Source organism: Thamnophis sirtalis, unplaced genomic scaffold (assembly GCF_051295495.1).
Source record: "Thamnophis sirtalis isolate CommonGarterSnake01/CBP01778 unplaced genomic scaffold, rThaSir2_p1.2 scaffold_14, whole genome shotgun sequence".
NCBI lineage: Eukaryota > Metazoa > Chordata > Lepidosauria > Squamata > Natricidae > Thamnophis > Thamnophis sirtalis.
This window is the reverse complement of record NW_028261394.1, coordinates 45249257-45262263: the sequence shown is the minus strand read 5'-3', so window position 1 is coordinate 45262263 and position 13007 is coordinate 45249257. Positions and strand designations below refer to the sequence as shown.

The following is a 13007-nucleotide window of genomic DNA, read 5'->3' as shown; positions in this document are numbered from 1 at the left end:
GATGCTGGAAGGCAGGATCCCAATTCCCAATGGACAGAGGGTCCCAAAGTTTGTTCGCAGAATTTTCCTATGTCACCATTCCCAAGGGGCAGCGAGGTTTTGGGAGGTTCCCCGAAATATGGATCCGAGAAAGGAAAGTCTTCTGTCTTTCTTCTTTCCCTGCTTAACAAGCATTTCCAAGTTTAGTTCTAAAGCAGGGGTCAGCAATTTGCGGCTCCGGAGCTGCATGTGGCTCTCTTTCATCCATCTGCTGTGGCTCCCTTTTGCTGGTCGGCTCCACAATTGATAGGGCTTTTGATTAGGACAGGTAGAGGATGCCGCGCTAGGGGAAGGCTCTATGGTGGGAGAACTGGACTTCCAGTCAGCAGAGGAAAAAGGACACCATGCTAGGAGGAGACTCTAAAGCAAGGGTCAGCAGTCTCTAGCTCCGGAGCCGCATGCGGCTCTTTCATCCAACTGCTGTCGCTCCCTTTTGCCGGTTGTCTCCACAATTGATAAGACTTTCAATTAGGACAGGTAGAGGATGCTGTGCTAGGAGAAGACTCTATGGTGGGGGAACCAGACTTCCGGTCTGCTCCAGAATTGAATTGGGGGGAGGGGCGCTTCTGATTAGGACCTTTGTGTCTCTTTGAGTGTTTAAGGTTGCTGACCTCTGTTCTAAAGCAATGCGCACAAAGGGCAGATCGCCACAAAGCGGCAAGATGTGAAACCAAATAGGCAAGGAAAGAAGAGTATGGATTAAGTAAGGGTCCTTCCTTCCTGGGGAATTTCAAGACAAAACACTTTCTCCGGGATGCATGTATTTATAAGATTTGCAGAGAGATAGGGCTTGTTTTTCTTTCTGCCAATAACATCAAAATATCCACATTTACATTCAGCCCTGCTGCCGTTTCCATGGCTTTTATTATACCCATTTCTCAAGAGCTACATCAAAAGTAAGAGGGAGGTTGGGGAAATATTGGGACGCACGGATTTGTTTTGATATGCGATTGATGGTCCTTAAATCCTGCCTTCCCACGAATGGAAATCAAAGAGTAAAAGCTGAGAAAATAGAATGGTAACCGGTAATACATTATGAGTGATAATGACGCCCTCATTCATGAGAATTAGCCATGGTGGGGAAAAACAGAAAGAAGAGAGAGAGAAGAAAGAAAGAAAGACAGACAGATAGATAGAAAAAAGAAAGAAAGAAAGAAAGACAGACAGACAGACAGATAGAAAAAAGAAAGAAAGAAAGAGAAAGAAAGAAAAAGGAAGGAAGGAGAGAGGGAGGGAAGGAGGGAGGAGAATAGAGGGAGGGAGAAAAGAAATAGAATAGAGGGACAGAGGGAGGGAGAAGAATAGAGGGAGGGAGGGAGGGAGGAGAATAGAAGGAGGGAGGAAATAAGGGGAGGAAGGAAGGAGAATGGAGGGAGAGGGAGGGAGAGGGAGGGAGGAAGGGTGGAAGAAGAATAGAGGGAGGGAATTTGAATTTGAATTTATTATTTTGAATTTGAATTCAAAATAGGAAGGAAGAAGGAGAATAGAGGGAGAGAGAGAAGGAGGGAATGTGAATGGAGGGAGGGAGGGAGGGAAGAGAATAGAGGACGGGTGGAAGGAGAATAGAGAGAGGAAAGGAGGGAGGAAGGAGAATGGAGGGAGGGAGGGGGAAGAAAGGCTTCACATAAAAGAGCACTTCCTGAGGTAGTTTTGGGTTTTCTGTCTTCTTCATCAAATCCCTACAACCTTGGAGAAGAGAGACTGTATGCAGTGGTGAGTGGGGACTTTTGAGTCAGAGAAACTCTGACAATTGACATTTAGAAGACTTGCTCTTGTCTGCTCTCGTAACATCTGCATTTATTAGGCAAGCCTTTACAAAACAATGTTTTGGAATAATAATGTGAACAAGGCCACTATTTGTCTAACAAGGACCATCTGTGAGTTTGTTGTTATTCAGGGATTCTGAGGGGGAAAAAACGGCATCACTCACAAAAGCCCTCGATCTGCCGACAAAATCCCAGCCCTGGAGTTTTCTTCATGAAATGCAAATATCTGCCCAGCCTCGCTGCAATCTAATTGTATAAACTCATTACAAAAACCATAATCCTTGTTCCCAGCAATGAGGAGAAAACCCTCTATTTTTAATAGAAAATTGTCCTCGTGGCTTGCTCTGGTGTACGGTATCTTTGGGGTTAATATTTATTGTTTTCGTGTTTTATCTTGTTACTTTTACTTCTTGTAAGCTGATGAGTGGCATATAAGTTTAATTTAACTTAACTTAACCAACCAACCTGTCAACTTGCAAATCATCCCTGGCCTGCTCTTGAGTTGCCATAGAAAATGGGGTATGGGAAACCGATGAAACAACAGGGCAGCAAAAAACAGGTGCACATTCCAGACTTATCTCCCTCAAGGCTGTATCCCAGGGTTACTTACAGCTGGAGGAGGGGAGTGATCTCTACAACTCATAAAATTGCCCCCGTTGGATTGTGATTGATGACACACTCGGGGAGGGGGAGGGGGAAACAGGGTGATAATTGGGGCTGTAAATTACATGGGGTCAGAGCTGGCTTCATTTGGGAACCTGCCAACATGAAGCTCCTAATAAATAACTGGATTTCTTTTGAAGCTTGGCTCAAGACTCATGAGGCATCCATTGGAATCCTGATGCAACTAACCAATCAATCAATCTCTGTGTGGTAGACAATGTGTATCAGTCCAGATATGGCACCTAAATGGGTATCCAATCTCGGTTAGTCACCAAGATCAGATCTTCTGAGCTTTTGGACTCGTGCTGGAGTCCATACCTAGGGAACATCTCTCTCTCCCTCGCTCCCTCCCTCCCTCTCTCTTTCCCTATTCTGATAAGAGAGAAGTTCCTGAGAATGGGCTCCAGCATGAATCCAAAAATTTGGAAGTCTGCATCTCTGGTTCTGCTGCCTGACCCACATTGGACCCTGCACCATTATCCTGGGATACATATATTTGTCTTCATTCAGGAAAAATTGACATTTGCTTACTATTGTTTCTCTTTGATGGCAACCGAGCATCCGATAAATGCCCCGTTGGAAGAAATTGCTGCAGTAATAAAACCAGCGTTTGTAGTTGCATGGTTCTACTTGGCAGGAATTCTGGTTTCCTGCCCACTCGTGACTCTCATTGGCTTGGTCAACCTCTCTGTTGCCATGAAGGCACCACGGTATCACATCGTCATTTCCCTGAGGTTTTGATTTCAGTGGTGTTTTGCAGCTCCACCTCACCATGCTGGTTTTATTTTATTTTAATCACCTCTGACCAATGGTGAGACCTTCTCCCTTGAGGGATCAAATGAACCCATGGAAACTGGCACACATGAAGGGTGAGAGCCACGGTGGTGCACTGGTTAGAGTGCAGCACTGCAGGCTACTTCTTCTGCCTGCTGGCTGCCTGAAATTTGGCAGTTCCAATCTCACCAGGCTCAAGGTTGACTCAGCCTTCCATCCTTCCGAGGTGCATAAAATGAGGACTCAGATTGTTGGGGGGAAGAGGCTGCCTCTGTAAACCGCTTAGGGAGGGCTGCAAAGTACTGTGAAGCGGTATCTCAGTCTAAGGGGGGCAAGGATAGTTGATGCGCCAAATATAGCCTCTCAACTATCAAACGACAACCCGGCCTTCACGTGGTGCCCCCTGTTCCCACCAATCGGGCTCTGTCGACCCTTGGGACTGGCGTCCCCTTGGGTATATCCAGCCGAAACAGCTTCCATGGATCGCCATAACTTTCCATGGAAGTCGCCTATACCCACGTTGGGTGAAGAGGCGTCGAGTGAGTGAGTGAGTGAGTGAGTGTCTCAGTCTAAGTGCTATTGCAATTGCTATTGAGAAGATTCAATGGTTCGCTTCTACCCTGCCTTAAGACCACAAGCCATTAACCAATTAAAGCAGCCTCTTTAAAGCTCCACAGCCACCCTTCAACTTACATTCATGGGGGCAGAATCCATATTTGCCATCTGTGTCGAAGTTGTAGGTGGTCGAACACCACAGGAACCCATCGCTTCGCCCTGCACCCGTGCAGCTGTTATATTCCTTCTCGCCAAACAGGAAGGGGAATTTGCAAAACTCCCCATCTGCGTTGCCGTACTTCACCCGGACCACTGGGGAAAGGAGAGGACGGAGGATTCATCAGCAGCACAAAAACTACATCCACAGCAGCCAGTGACACCTGAGGAGGCTCCGAAGCGAAAACGGCTGTCTTACCTTGGCCTTCACCCAAAGTCCAAAATTCGTCGTCATCAAAATGAGAATCGCCTCCAACCCCTGGTCCAGGAGCAAAAGCATGGGCCAGAAGACCATCCTTGCCATCAAAAGGATACCCATCCCCATGCTCTGCAGAAGAAGGAACAAAAGCAAAACAGCATCAGACCCTGGCATCTAAGACATCTTTGGAGGGAGGAACAGGGGTGAAATGCTACCGGTTTGAGCCAATTTAGCAATAGCAATAGCAGTTAGACTTATATACCGCTTCATAGGGCTTTCAGCTCTCTCTAAGCGGTTTACAGAGTCAGCATATCGCCCCCCACAGTCTGGGTCCTCATTTCACCCACCTCGGAAGGATGGAAGGCTGAGTAAACCTTGAGCCAGTGAGATTTGAACCGCTGAACTGCAGATAACAGTCAGCTGAAGTGGCCTGCAGTACTGCACCCTAACCACTGCGCCACCTCGGGCTCAATTTGCCCGAACCGGTAGTAAAAAAATACTACAGCTGATCTTTGGAACTTTTTTTTTGTACTTTTAAAGCATTTTTTTTTACTACAGGTTCTCCGGAAACGCAGGGTGTGTGTGTGTGTCCGTTTTTGTTCCCAGCAGGCTTCACTAAAGGAGTGCCAATTTAATTTCAACCGTTGAGTGAAATCCTGAGGCTTCCATCAGAGTGAGGGATGAAGACTCCTGCGAGTCCCTTGGACTGCAAGGCGATCCAACCGGTCAGTCCTAGAGGAGATCAGCCCTGACTGCTCTTCAGAAGGCCAGATCCTGAAGAGGAAACTCAAGTACTTTGGCCACCTAATGAGAAGGAATGACTCCCTGGAGAAGAGCCTCATGCTGGGAACGATGGAGGGCAAAAGAAGAAAGGGGACGGCAGAGAATGAGGTGGCTGGATGGAGTCACTGAAGCAGCCGGCATGAGCTTCAATGGACTCCAGAGGATGGGAGAGGACAGGAAGGCCTGGAGGAATGTTGTCGATGAGGTCGCGATGGGTCGGACACAACTAACAACAACAACAACAAGGGTTGGCTTGATCTGGGTTTAGCACCAGAGAGAAATGACTACTACTTCCGATGGGAGTAGCTGCTCTCTGGGGAAACAAGATGGTGTCCTTTTTTACAACTAAGTGCTCCGGTGAAGAACAGATGGGATGTTCCAATGGGAGGAGCAGTCGTAGAGGAGATCAACCCTGACTGCTCTTTAGAAGGCCAGATCCTGAAGAGGAAACTCCAAGACTTTGGCCACCTAATGAGAAGGAAGGACTCCCTGGAGAAGAGCCTCATGCTGGGAAAGATGGAGGGCAAAAGAAGAAGGACTGCAAGGCCATCCAAGTGGTCAGTCCTAGAGGAGATCAACCCTGACTACTCTTTAGAAGGCCAGCTCCTGAAGAGGAAACTCAAAGACTTTGGCCACCTAATGAGAGGGACTCCCTTTGTACTCTGGTGCTGAAGAAGACTCCTACGAGTCCCTTGGACTGCAAGGTGATCCAACCGGTCAGTCCTAGAGGAGATCAACCCTGACTGCTCTTTAGAAGGACAGATCCTGAAGAGGAAACTCAAAGACTTTGGCCACCTAATGAGAAGGAAGGACTCCCTGGAGAAGAGCCTCATGCTGGGAACAATGGAGGGCAAAAGAAGAAGGGGATGACAGAGAATGAGGTAGCTGGATGGAGTCACTGAATCAGCCGGCATGAGCTTAAATGGACTCCAGAGGATGGTAGAGGACAGGAAGGCCTAGAGAAATGTTACGATGGGTCATACACAACTTCACAACAACAAGGTTTGATTTGGAGCCATTTGAAACACACACCTGTTAGAGGCGGTTGGCCTTTATACTGGGTTTCTTATTCACCAGGGTATAAAACCCAGGTGAAACGCAAACACCTCAACTCCACCCGGAAACCAGAGTAGGAACCGCAACGCCGTATTATGATGTGCATACCCCATCGTCCAAAGTTGATCATGATATCTGCCTCTCCATCATGAATCCGGGAGAATTCCAGCGGTGTGACATCACTCCAGACTTTGAAGGCTTGGGCAAACGCATCATCCACCGTTTCAGAATCCAGATCTGGGGTGTAGCCTAGAATTCTTAAGACAAAAATAAGGATGGCGAACGATGATTGTCAGCGAAGACACAGAGCTCTGACTGATCTTGTCTCCTCTGGGATGCACAAAAGCTGGACAGCCACTAGATGGCAGTAGATATGATTTCATCTGTCCCCCTTGGGTTCAACCTTTGTTATTGCAGAATTACGGTTCTCAATAACTCGCCCTAACATAGCCAAACAGGAGAAAGTCTGTCCATTTTCCTCCCTCCCTCCTCCTCCTCTCCATCTCCTTTCCTATCTCCCTTCTCCTTCTCAATTTCCCTTCCTTCTTTTTCTCCTTGTCTCCGTCTCCTTTCCCTTCACTCTCCTCTTTCTTCCTGTCTCCATTTTCCTTCCTTCCTTCCTTCTTCCCTCCCTCCTTCCTCCTCCTCTCTATCTCCTTTCCTATCTCCCTTCTCCTTCTCAATTTCCCTTCATTCTTCTCCTTGTCTCCATCTCCTGTCCCTTCCTTCTCCTTCTTCTCCTTCTCCCTTTCTTTGTCTCCTTCCCCTTCCCCTCCTCTTTCTCCTTGTTTTTTTCCCTTCTCCTCCTTCCCCTTCTCCCTCCCCCACTCCTCCTTCTGTTCTTTTTTTTTTAAAAAAAAAAACACCTTCTGATGGTGAATGGAATCATTTACCACTCTTTCTTTTTTAGGAAGGAGGGAGGGAAGGGCGGAGGAATTTGCATTCTTGCCAACTTCTAATCCTGCTATACCTGTGCTTGCAAATGTATCTGCTGAATCATACCTGGATTGACTGGGATCTGCAAAGCTGGATCAGTCTTCTTTGGAATAACTTTATGCATCCTAAAATCGAACCCTCTTTTCAAGCGAATGCAAGAGAAATCCTCGCAAGGCCAACCTTTGTTGGCTGTGTGTTATGTACGCAACTCTTGTTACATTGGATTTACTCCCAAATCAGCTAGCCAAGTTTGCTTTCCTTCCACAGCTAATTCCTGGCCAGCCAAGTCATCTGAAGGAGGTGCAGAAAAGGAGGACGCTTGCAAACGCTAATCTCCGGCTGAAACTGAGATGGAATTTCTTTCTTTTTTTTCTTAAGTGTATTTCTTCTGCCTGAACCTTGTGCAGCCCACGGTCTACGAAAAGCCATTTCAAATATCTCCTGTCCTAGCCACCCTGTAATTTCTGCTCCGCTTTCCAGCTGCAGACACAATATCATCCCCAGTTCAAAGTGCCAAAATCAAAAGTTCTGAGAAGAGAGAAAGGCAGACACACAGGAGCCTGTGGTGTGTCCTTCCATGGAGTTCAACGGAATGCAAGTTTTAGGGTTGGCCTTTTTATTTTTTTATTTTACCCTTTCAAGAACGACAACAAAAAGAGAGACATTCCACTCTGCAAAACGACCGTTCTGGAAGGATGCTTTCAAACAGGAAGATGGCTCTTTTCTTAAAGAACATTTGGTGGAAGGATGAAGGATGTCCCTCTGTAGCACGGAGGACCCCTTGACTCCACTAGAGTTTGTGGAAAGACCTTTGGTCTATAGAACGTAGAATAGGAGAGTTGGAAGGGACCCCGGAGGTCTTCTAGTCCAGTGTTTCTCAACCTTGGCAACTTGAAGATGTCCGGACTTCAACTCCCAGAATTCCCCAAATGCTGGCTGGGGAATTCTGGGAGTTGAAGTCCGGACATCTTCAAGTTGCCAAGGTTGAGAAACACTGTTCTAGTCCAACCCCCTGTATCATTTCAGACAAATGGCTGTCCGGACTCTTTTTGAAAGCCTCCTTCGGTGATGGAGTATCCACAACATCTGAAGGCAAGCTATTCCATTGGTTAATTGCATAAGGCCAGTGGAGAAAACAAATACTGGAACTTCAAGAAGCCCTTTCAACCTCAACCAAGCCATCAATAACTACATGTACCATGGAGACAATAACTTGGTCCTTAACACCAATAAGACCAAGCAGCTTCTAGTGGAGTACAGAAGGAGTAGATCAGACATCCAGACCTTGGTTATCAATGGAGACGGAGTGGAACAAGTGGCCAGTTTTAAGTTTCTGGGTGTTATCCAGAGATGGGTTCCTACCAGTTCGCACCTATTTGGTAGCCACAATTTTTCCCTACTGTTGACAATATACTTGAAGATTGCTTTTTTAACATCCCATAACATCTTATCTTACAACGGTCCTACTTCTTCTTCCCTCCCTCCCTCTTTCCTTCCCTCGTTTCTTCTCTCCTACTCCCCTTCCCTCCTTCTCTCCTTCCCTCCTTCCTTCCCTCCTTCCTTCCTTCCCTCCTTTCTTTTCTCCTTCTCTCCTTCCTTTCCCCCTTCCTTTCCTCCTTCCTTCCCCCCTTCCTTCTCTCCTACATTCCCTCCTTCCTTCCCTCCTTTCTTCTCTCCTTCTCTCCTTCCTTCCCTCCTTCCTTCTCTCCTTTCTTCTCTCCTTCCTTCCCTCCTTCCTTCCCTCTGTGCTTCCCTCCCTCCTTCTCTCCCTCCTTCCTACCCGGGTCCTCATTTCACCCACCTCGGAAGGATGGAAGGCTGAGTCAACCCTGAGCCTGGTGGGATTTGAACAGCCGAACTGCAGAACTGCAGTCAGCTGAAGTAGCCTGCAGTGCTGCCTTTAACCACTGCCCCACCTCAGCTCTATCCACGATTTCCTTCTTAGAGTAATCATTTTCAGAAGATAGGGTGCCAGTTGGTACCTACCTGTACGTGATGAGGTTTTTCTCCCATTTTGGTTTCCGGGGGAAGAAATTATAATTGGCCACATCTGGGTTGCCACACCTGGGTTTCTTCATGGTCTCTATAGTGTTTTGGTCCAGTTCTCCAGTCTGAGGAAGCCCGAAGAACTTCTGCATGTTCTTCAAAGTGTCCTTCAGGACGAGCAGGTTGCAATTGTCTTTGGGACATCCATAATACTTGTTGAGGTATTGCTTTTGGAGAGAAGAAAAAGATGGGCAGTGGACAGGGAAAGAAAGGAAATAATTTAAACGTCTACCTCTCTATCTCGCTTGTTGAGAAAACAACAACAACAACAACACAACATTTTCAAATGATGGCCCCAAAGCAAAGGTCAGGCCTCTAGTTGCCTTTGTCTTGGGCTTAATTGGTCGGACGAGAATCAAGTCAGAAATGATCCTCATGTTTCAGGTTAAATAAGTCATCATTTGTCCATCTCTGAAACTGATGTCAAGATCAAGACTAGAAGGGAGTGAGGGAAGAGGAGGAGGAGGAGGAGGAGGAGGAGGAGGGAGGGTGGCTGAGGGGTCCTTGGTGCTCTCTGAGCTTGGTTGTTTTCTTGCAGATGTTTCATGACCCAACTAGGTAACATCATCAGTGCTAGAAGGGGCTGAGGGAGGAGGAGGAGGAGACTGAAGCATCCTTGCTGCTCTCTAAGCTTGTTTTCTTGCAGATGTTTCATGACCCAACTAGGTAACATCATCAGTGCTAGAAGGGGGTGAGAGAAGAGGAGGAGGAGGAGGAGGAGGAGACTGTAGCATCCTTGCTGCTCTCTAAGCTTGTTTTCTTGCAGACATTTCATTACCCAACTAGGTAACATCATCAGTGCTAGAAGGGAGGAGGAGGAGGAGAGTGTTGGTGCTCTCTTGGTGCTCTTTCAACATTATTACTGCTAGCATATTACCTAGTTTGGGTAATAAACATCTACAAACTCTTCTTGAGCTACAAATATTCTCCTTTATTGATACTAGGATTTGAATTCTGCAGTTTGGCTGCAGTGTTATATCATGATGAGGGTCAAGCGGGGGGAAAAAAGTGGAATTTATATCATAAAGTAAACGGCTCTTTGTTTGTGGGTTTATTATTTTTATTCTTTTTTTTATATTGGGTTTTTGTTTTAAATTCTTTGCAAGCCACCCAAGAACCCCAGAGTGAGTGGGCAGCCATAGAAAACCTCTGAATAGATAAACTCTCAGCTATTACTCTGCAAGTCACTGGCGCATGTTCTTCCTGGCGTGTTTTCTAGGCAGTTCAACTTTAAAAGAATCACTGAACAGGCAGAGGAGGAATCATAATTATAAGAACTAACATTTTATACCTCCCCCCTCCAACAGGTTTGCTACAAACATAACCCTGGCAGAACTCTAAGGGGCAATTACTGCCTTTCAAGGGGAAAGTTGAGCTTAGTAAATTGGCTGAAAAATTAAGCTTTAAATACTAAGGGGGCCTCTCTGACCATGCATAAGTCATATGTTAAGCAAAAAACAGAGTAGGAAAGTTGGAAGCCCCAACTCTTAAAGCTTATAATTTAGACACATATAAAAGAAAAAAAATACAAAAACTTATAAGCAAATGGGAGGTCATCTGTTTATTGTTTATTCAACGGATTTGTTTATTCAAGCCTCAGAAATCCGAAGATTTCTGACTCTGGAGTATTCAAAAATACATTCTGACTTGGCAAAAGAAAGAAAGAAAGAAAGAAAGAAAGAAAGAAAGAAAGAAAGAAAGAAAGAGAAAAAGGGAAGAGAGAAAGACAGAAGAGAGAAAAGAAGAGAGAGTGGGAGAGAAGAAAGAAAAATCAGGGGGGGGAGAGAGAGGAGAGAGAGAAAGAAGATAGAGGGTGAGAAGAAAGGAAGGAAGGAAGGAAAGAGAGAAGAGAGAGACAAAGAAAGAAGAGAGAGTGGGAGAGAAGAAAGAAAAAGAGAAACAGAGAGGAGAGAGAAATAAAAGAGACTGGGAGAGAAGGAAGGAAAGAGAAGAGAGGGAGAAAGAAGGAAGAGAGAGAGAGAAAGAGAAAAGAGAGACAGAAAAAAGAGAGAAGGAGAGAGAAGAGGGAGAGAAGGAAGGAAAAAAAGAGAGAGAGAAAGAAAGAGGGGAGAGAGAGAAAGAGAAAAGAGAGAGAGAGAAAGAAGAGAGAGTGGCAGAGAAGAAAGAAAGAAAAAAAACACAGAGAGGGGGAGAGAGAGAGAAAGAAGAGAGACTGGGAGAGAAGAAAGGAAAGAAAGAAAGAGAAAGAGAAAGAAAGAAAGAGAAAGAAAGAAAGAAAGAAAGAAAAAGAAAAAAGGAAGAGAGAAAGATAGAAGAGAGAGAAAGAAGAGAGAGTGGGAGAGAAGAAAGAAAAATCAGGGGGGAGAGAGAGGAGAGAGAGAAAGAAGATAGAGGGTGAGAAGAAAGGAAGGAAGGAAGGAAAGAGAGAAGAGAGAGTCAGAGAAAGAAGAGAGAGTGGGAGAGAAGAAAGAAAAAGAGAAACAGAGAGGAGAGAGAAATAAAAGAGACTGGGAGAGAAGGAAGGAAAGAGAAGAGAGGGAGAAAGAAAGAAGGAAGAGAGAGAGAGAAAGAGAAAAGAGAGACAGAAAAAAGAGAGAAGGAGAGAGAAGAGGGAGAGAAGGAAGGAAAGAAAGAGAGAGAGAAAGAAAGAGGGGAGAGAGAGAAAGAGAAAAGAGAGACAGAGAAAGAAGAGAGAGTGGCAGAGAAGAAAGAAAGAAAAAAAACAGAGAGGGGGGAGAGAGAGAAAGAAGGGAGACTGGGAGAGAAGGAAGGAAAGAAAGAAAGAGAAAGAAAGAAAGAAAGAAAGAGAAAGAAAGAAAGAAAGAAAGAAAGAAAGAAAGAAAGAAAGAAAGAAAGCTTTTCTATGACCAGGAGGTCAGTCAGTCTTCCAGTCTGCTTTTTGGTATCTGTTCTATAACTTTTGATACAGAGCCACATCTTGCACAAACATTGCAAGACTATTTCAACAACAACAACAAGAACAAGAAGAAGCTCAACTTACAAATGCCAGTTCTTTGTCTGTTTTGGGGGAAACGTCCCCTGGAAACTTAATGATGGGTGATGGGATGAGCTCCCTGCCCGCCAACTCTTCCGAGAGCCTGAAGGTGGGCGGCGGAGGTGCAGAAGCTGGATTTAAAATGGAGAGCAGCAGCAGGAGGATTTTGAAAATGCAGTCCACCATCCTGAAAGAGACGTTCACCTTCATCTTCCCCTCTTTCTCTTCTCTCCTTGTCGTCCCTCCTCGGTCAAAGAGATTTGAGTTGTACACAACTTCTTTGTCCTCCCCCCTCCGCCCTGTTTTTATGAGCACATCTTCACTTTCTGGAGAGGTTCCCCACTTCTGCTTGCTCTAGCAATTCCTTTGTATGCTCTCAAACATCCCCAGATGCGCAGGCTCTTCAGAGGCTGCCAGAGGAAGTCTGAAGCGGGAGGAAAAAAGCCAGATGTGGACTTAGTCAGGCTGGATGTTATTATTTTATTTTTTTTAAAAAGTTTTTTAAGGTAGCTTGCGTAAGACTGTTATCTGAAAGGAAAGCCAGGGATCAGGAGAGGCGTGAATTAAAATTAACCGGGAAGGAATGAATGTCAAGGGGGAAAAAAATTGCTCTATTTCTGAAATTAAATGTTAATTAAGGCAGAAGGCTGGGCCTTCGCCTCAAGGAATCTTTCCATTGTGGTTCTTAGAAGCAGAAGTAGTTTTAATCCGACCTCAAACTACAGGAGAGTTTTTCCTTCTCTTTTATTTATTTATTTATTTATTTATTAGACTTATATACCGCTTCATAGGGCTTTCAGCCCTCTCTAAGCGGTTTACAAATTGTTTAGCAAATTGAGTCAGCAACTTGCCCCCACAGTCCGGGTCCTCATTTCACCCACCTCAGAAGGATGGAAGGCTGAGTCGACCTTGAGCCGGTGAGATTTGAACCGCTGAACTGCAGATCACAGTCAGCTAAAGTGGCCTGCAGAACTGCACCCTAACCACTGCGCCACCTCGGCTTGGCTTTGACTTGGGA

General features: G+C 45.7%; 1 protein-coding gene across 1 annotated transcript in view; it reads right to left on the bottom strand.

Annotated features, from left to right (window-relative positions):
* MMP2 (matrix metallopeptidase 2) overlaps positions 1-12403 on the bottom strand; it is a 33891-nt gene extending 21488 nt beyond the window's left edge. The window contains exons 1-5 of the mRNA XM_087729398.1: positions 11996-12403; positions 8974-9200; positions 6160-6308; positions 4213-4341; positions 3936-4109 (exon numbers count right to left, since the gene is read on the bottom strand). Coding sequence (XP_087585524.1) covers positions 3936-4109; positions 4213-4341; positions 6160-6308; positions 8974-9200; positions 11996-12199 — 883 coding nt within the window. The 5' untranslated portion in view covers positions 12200-12403. The remainder of the gene's footprint in view (positions 1-3935; positions 4110-4212; positions 4342-6159; positions 6309-8973; positions 9201-11995) is intronic.
* Positions 12404-13007: the final 604 nt, after the last annotated feature.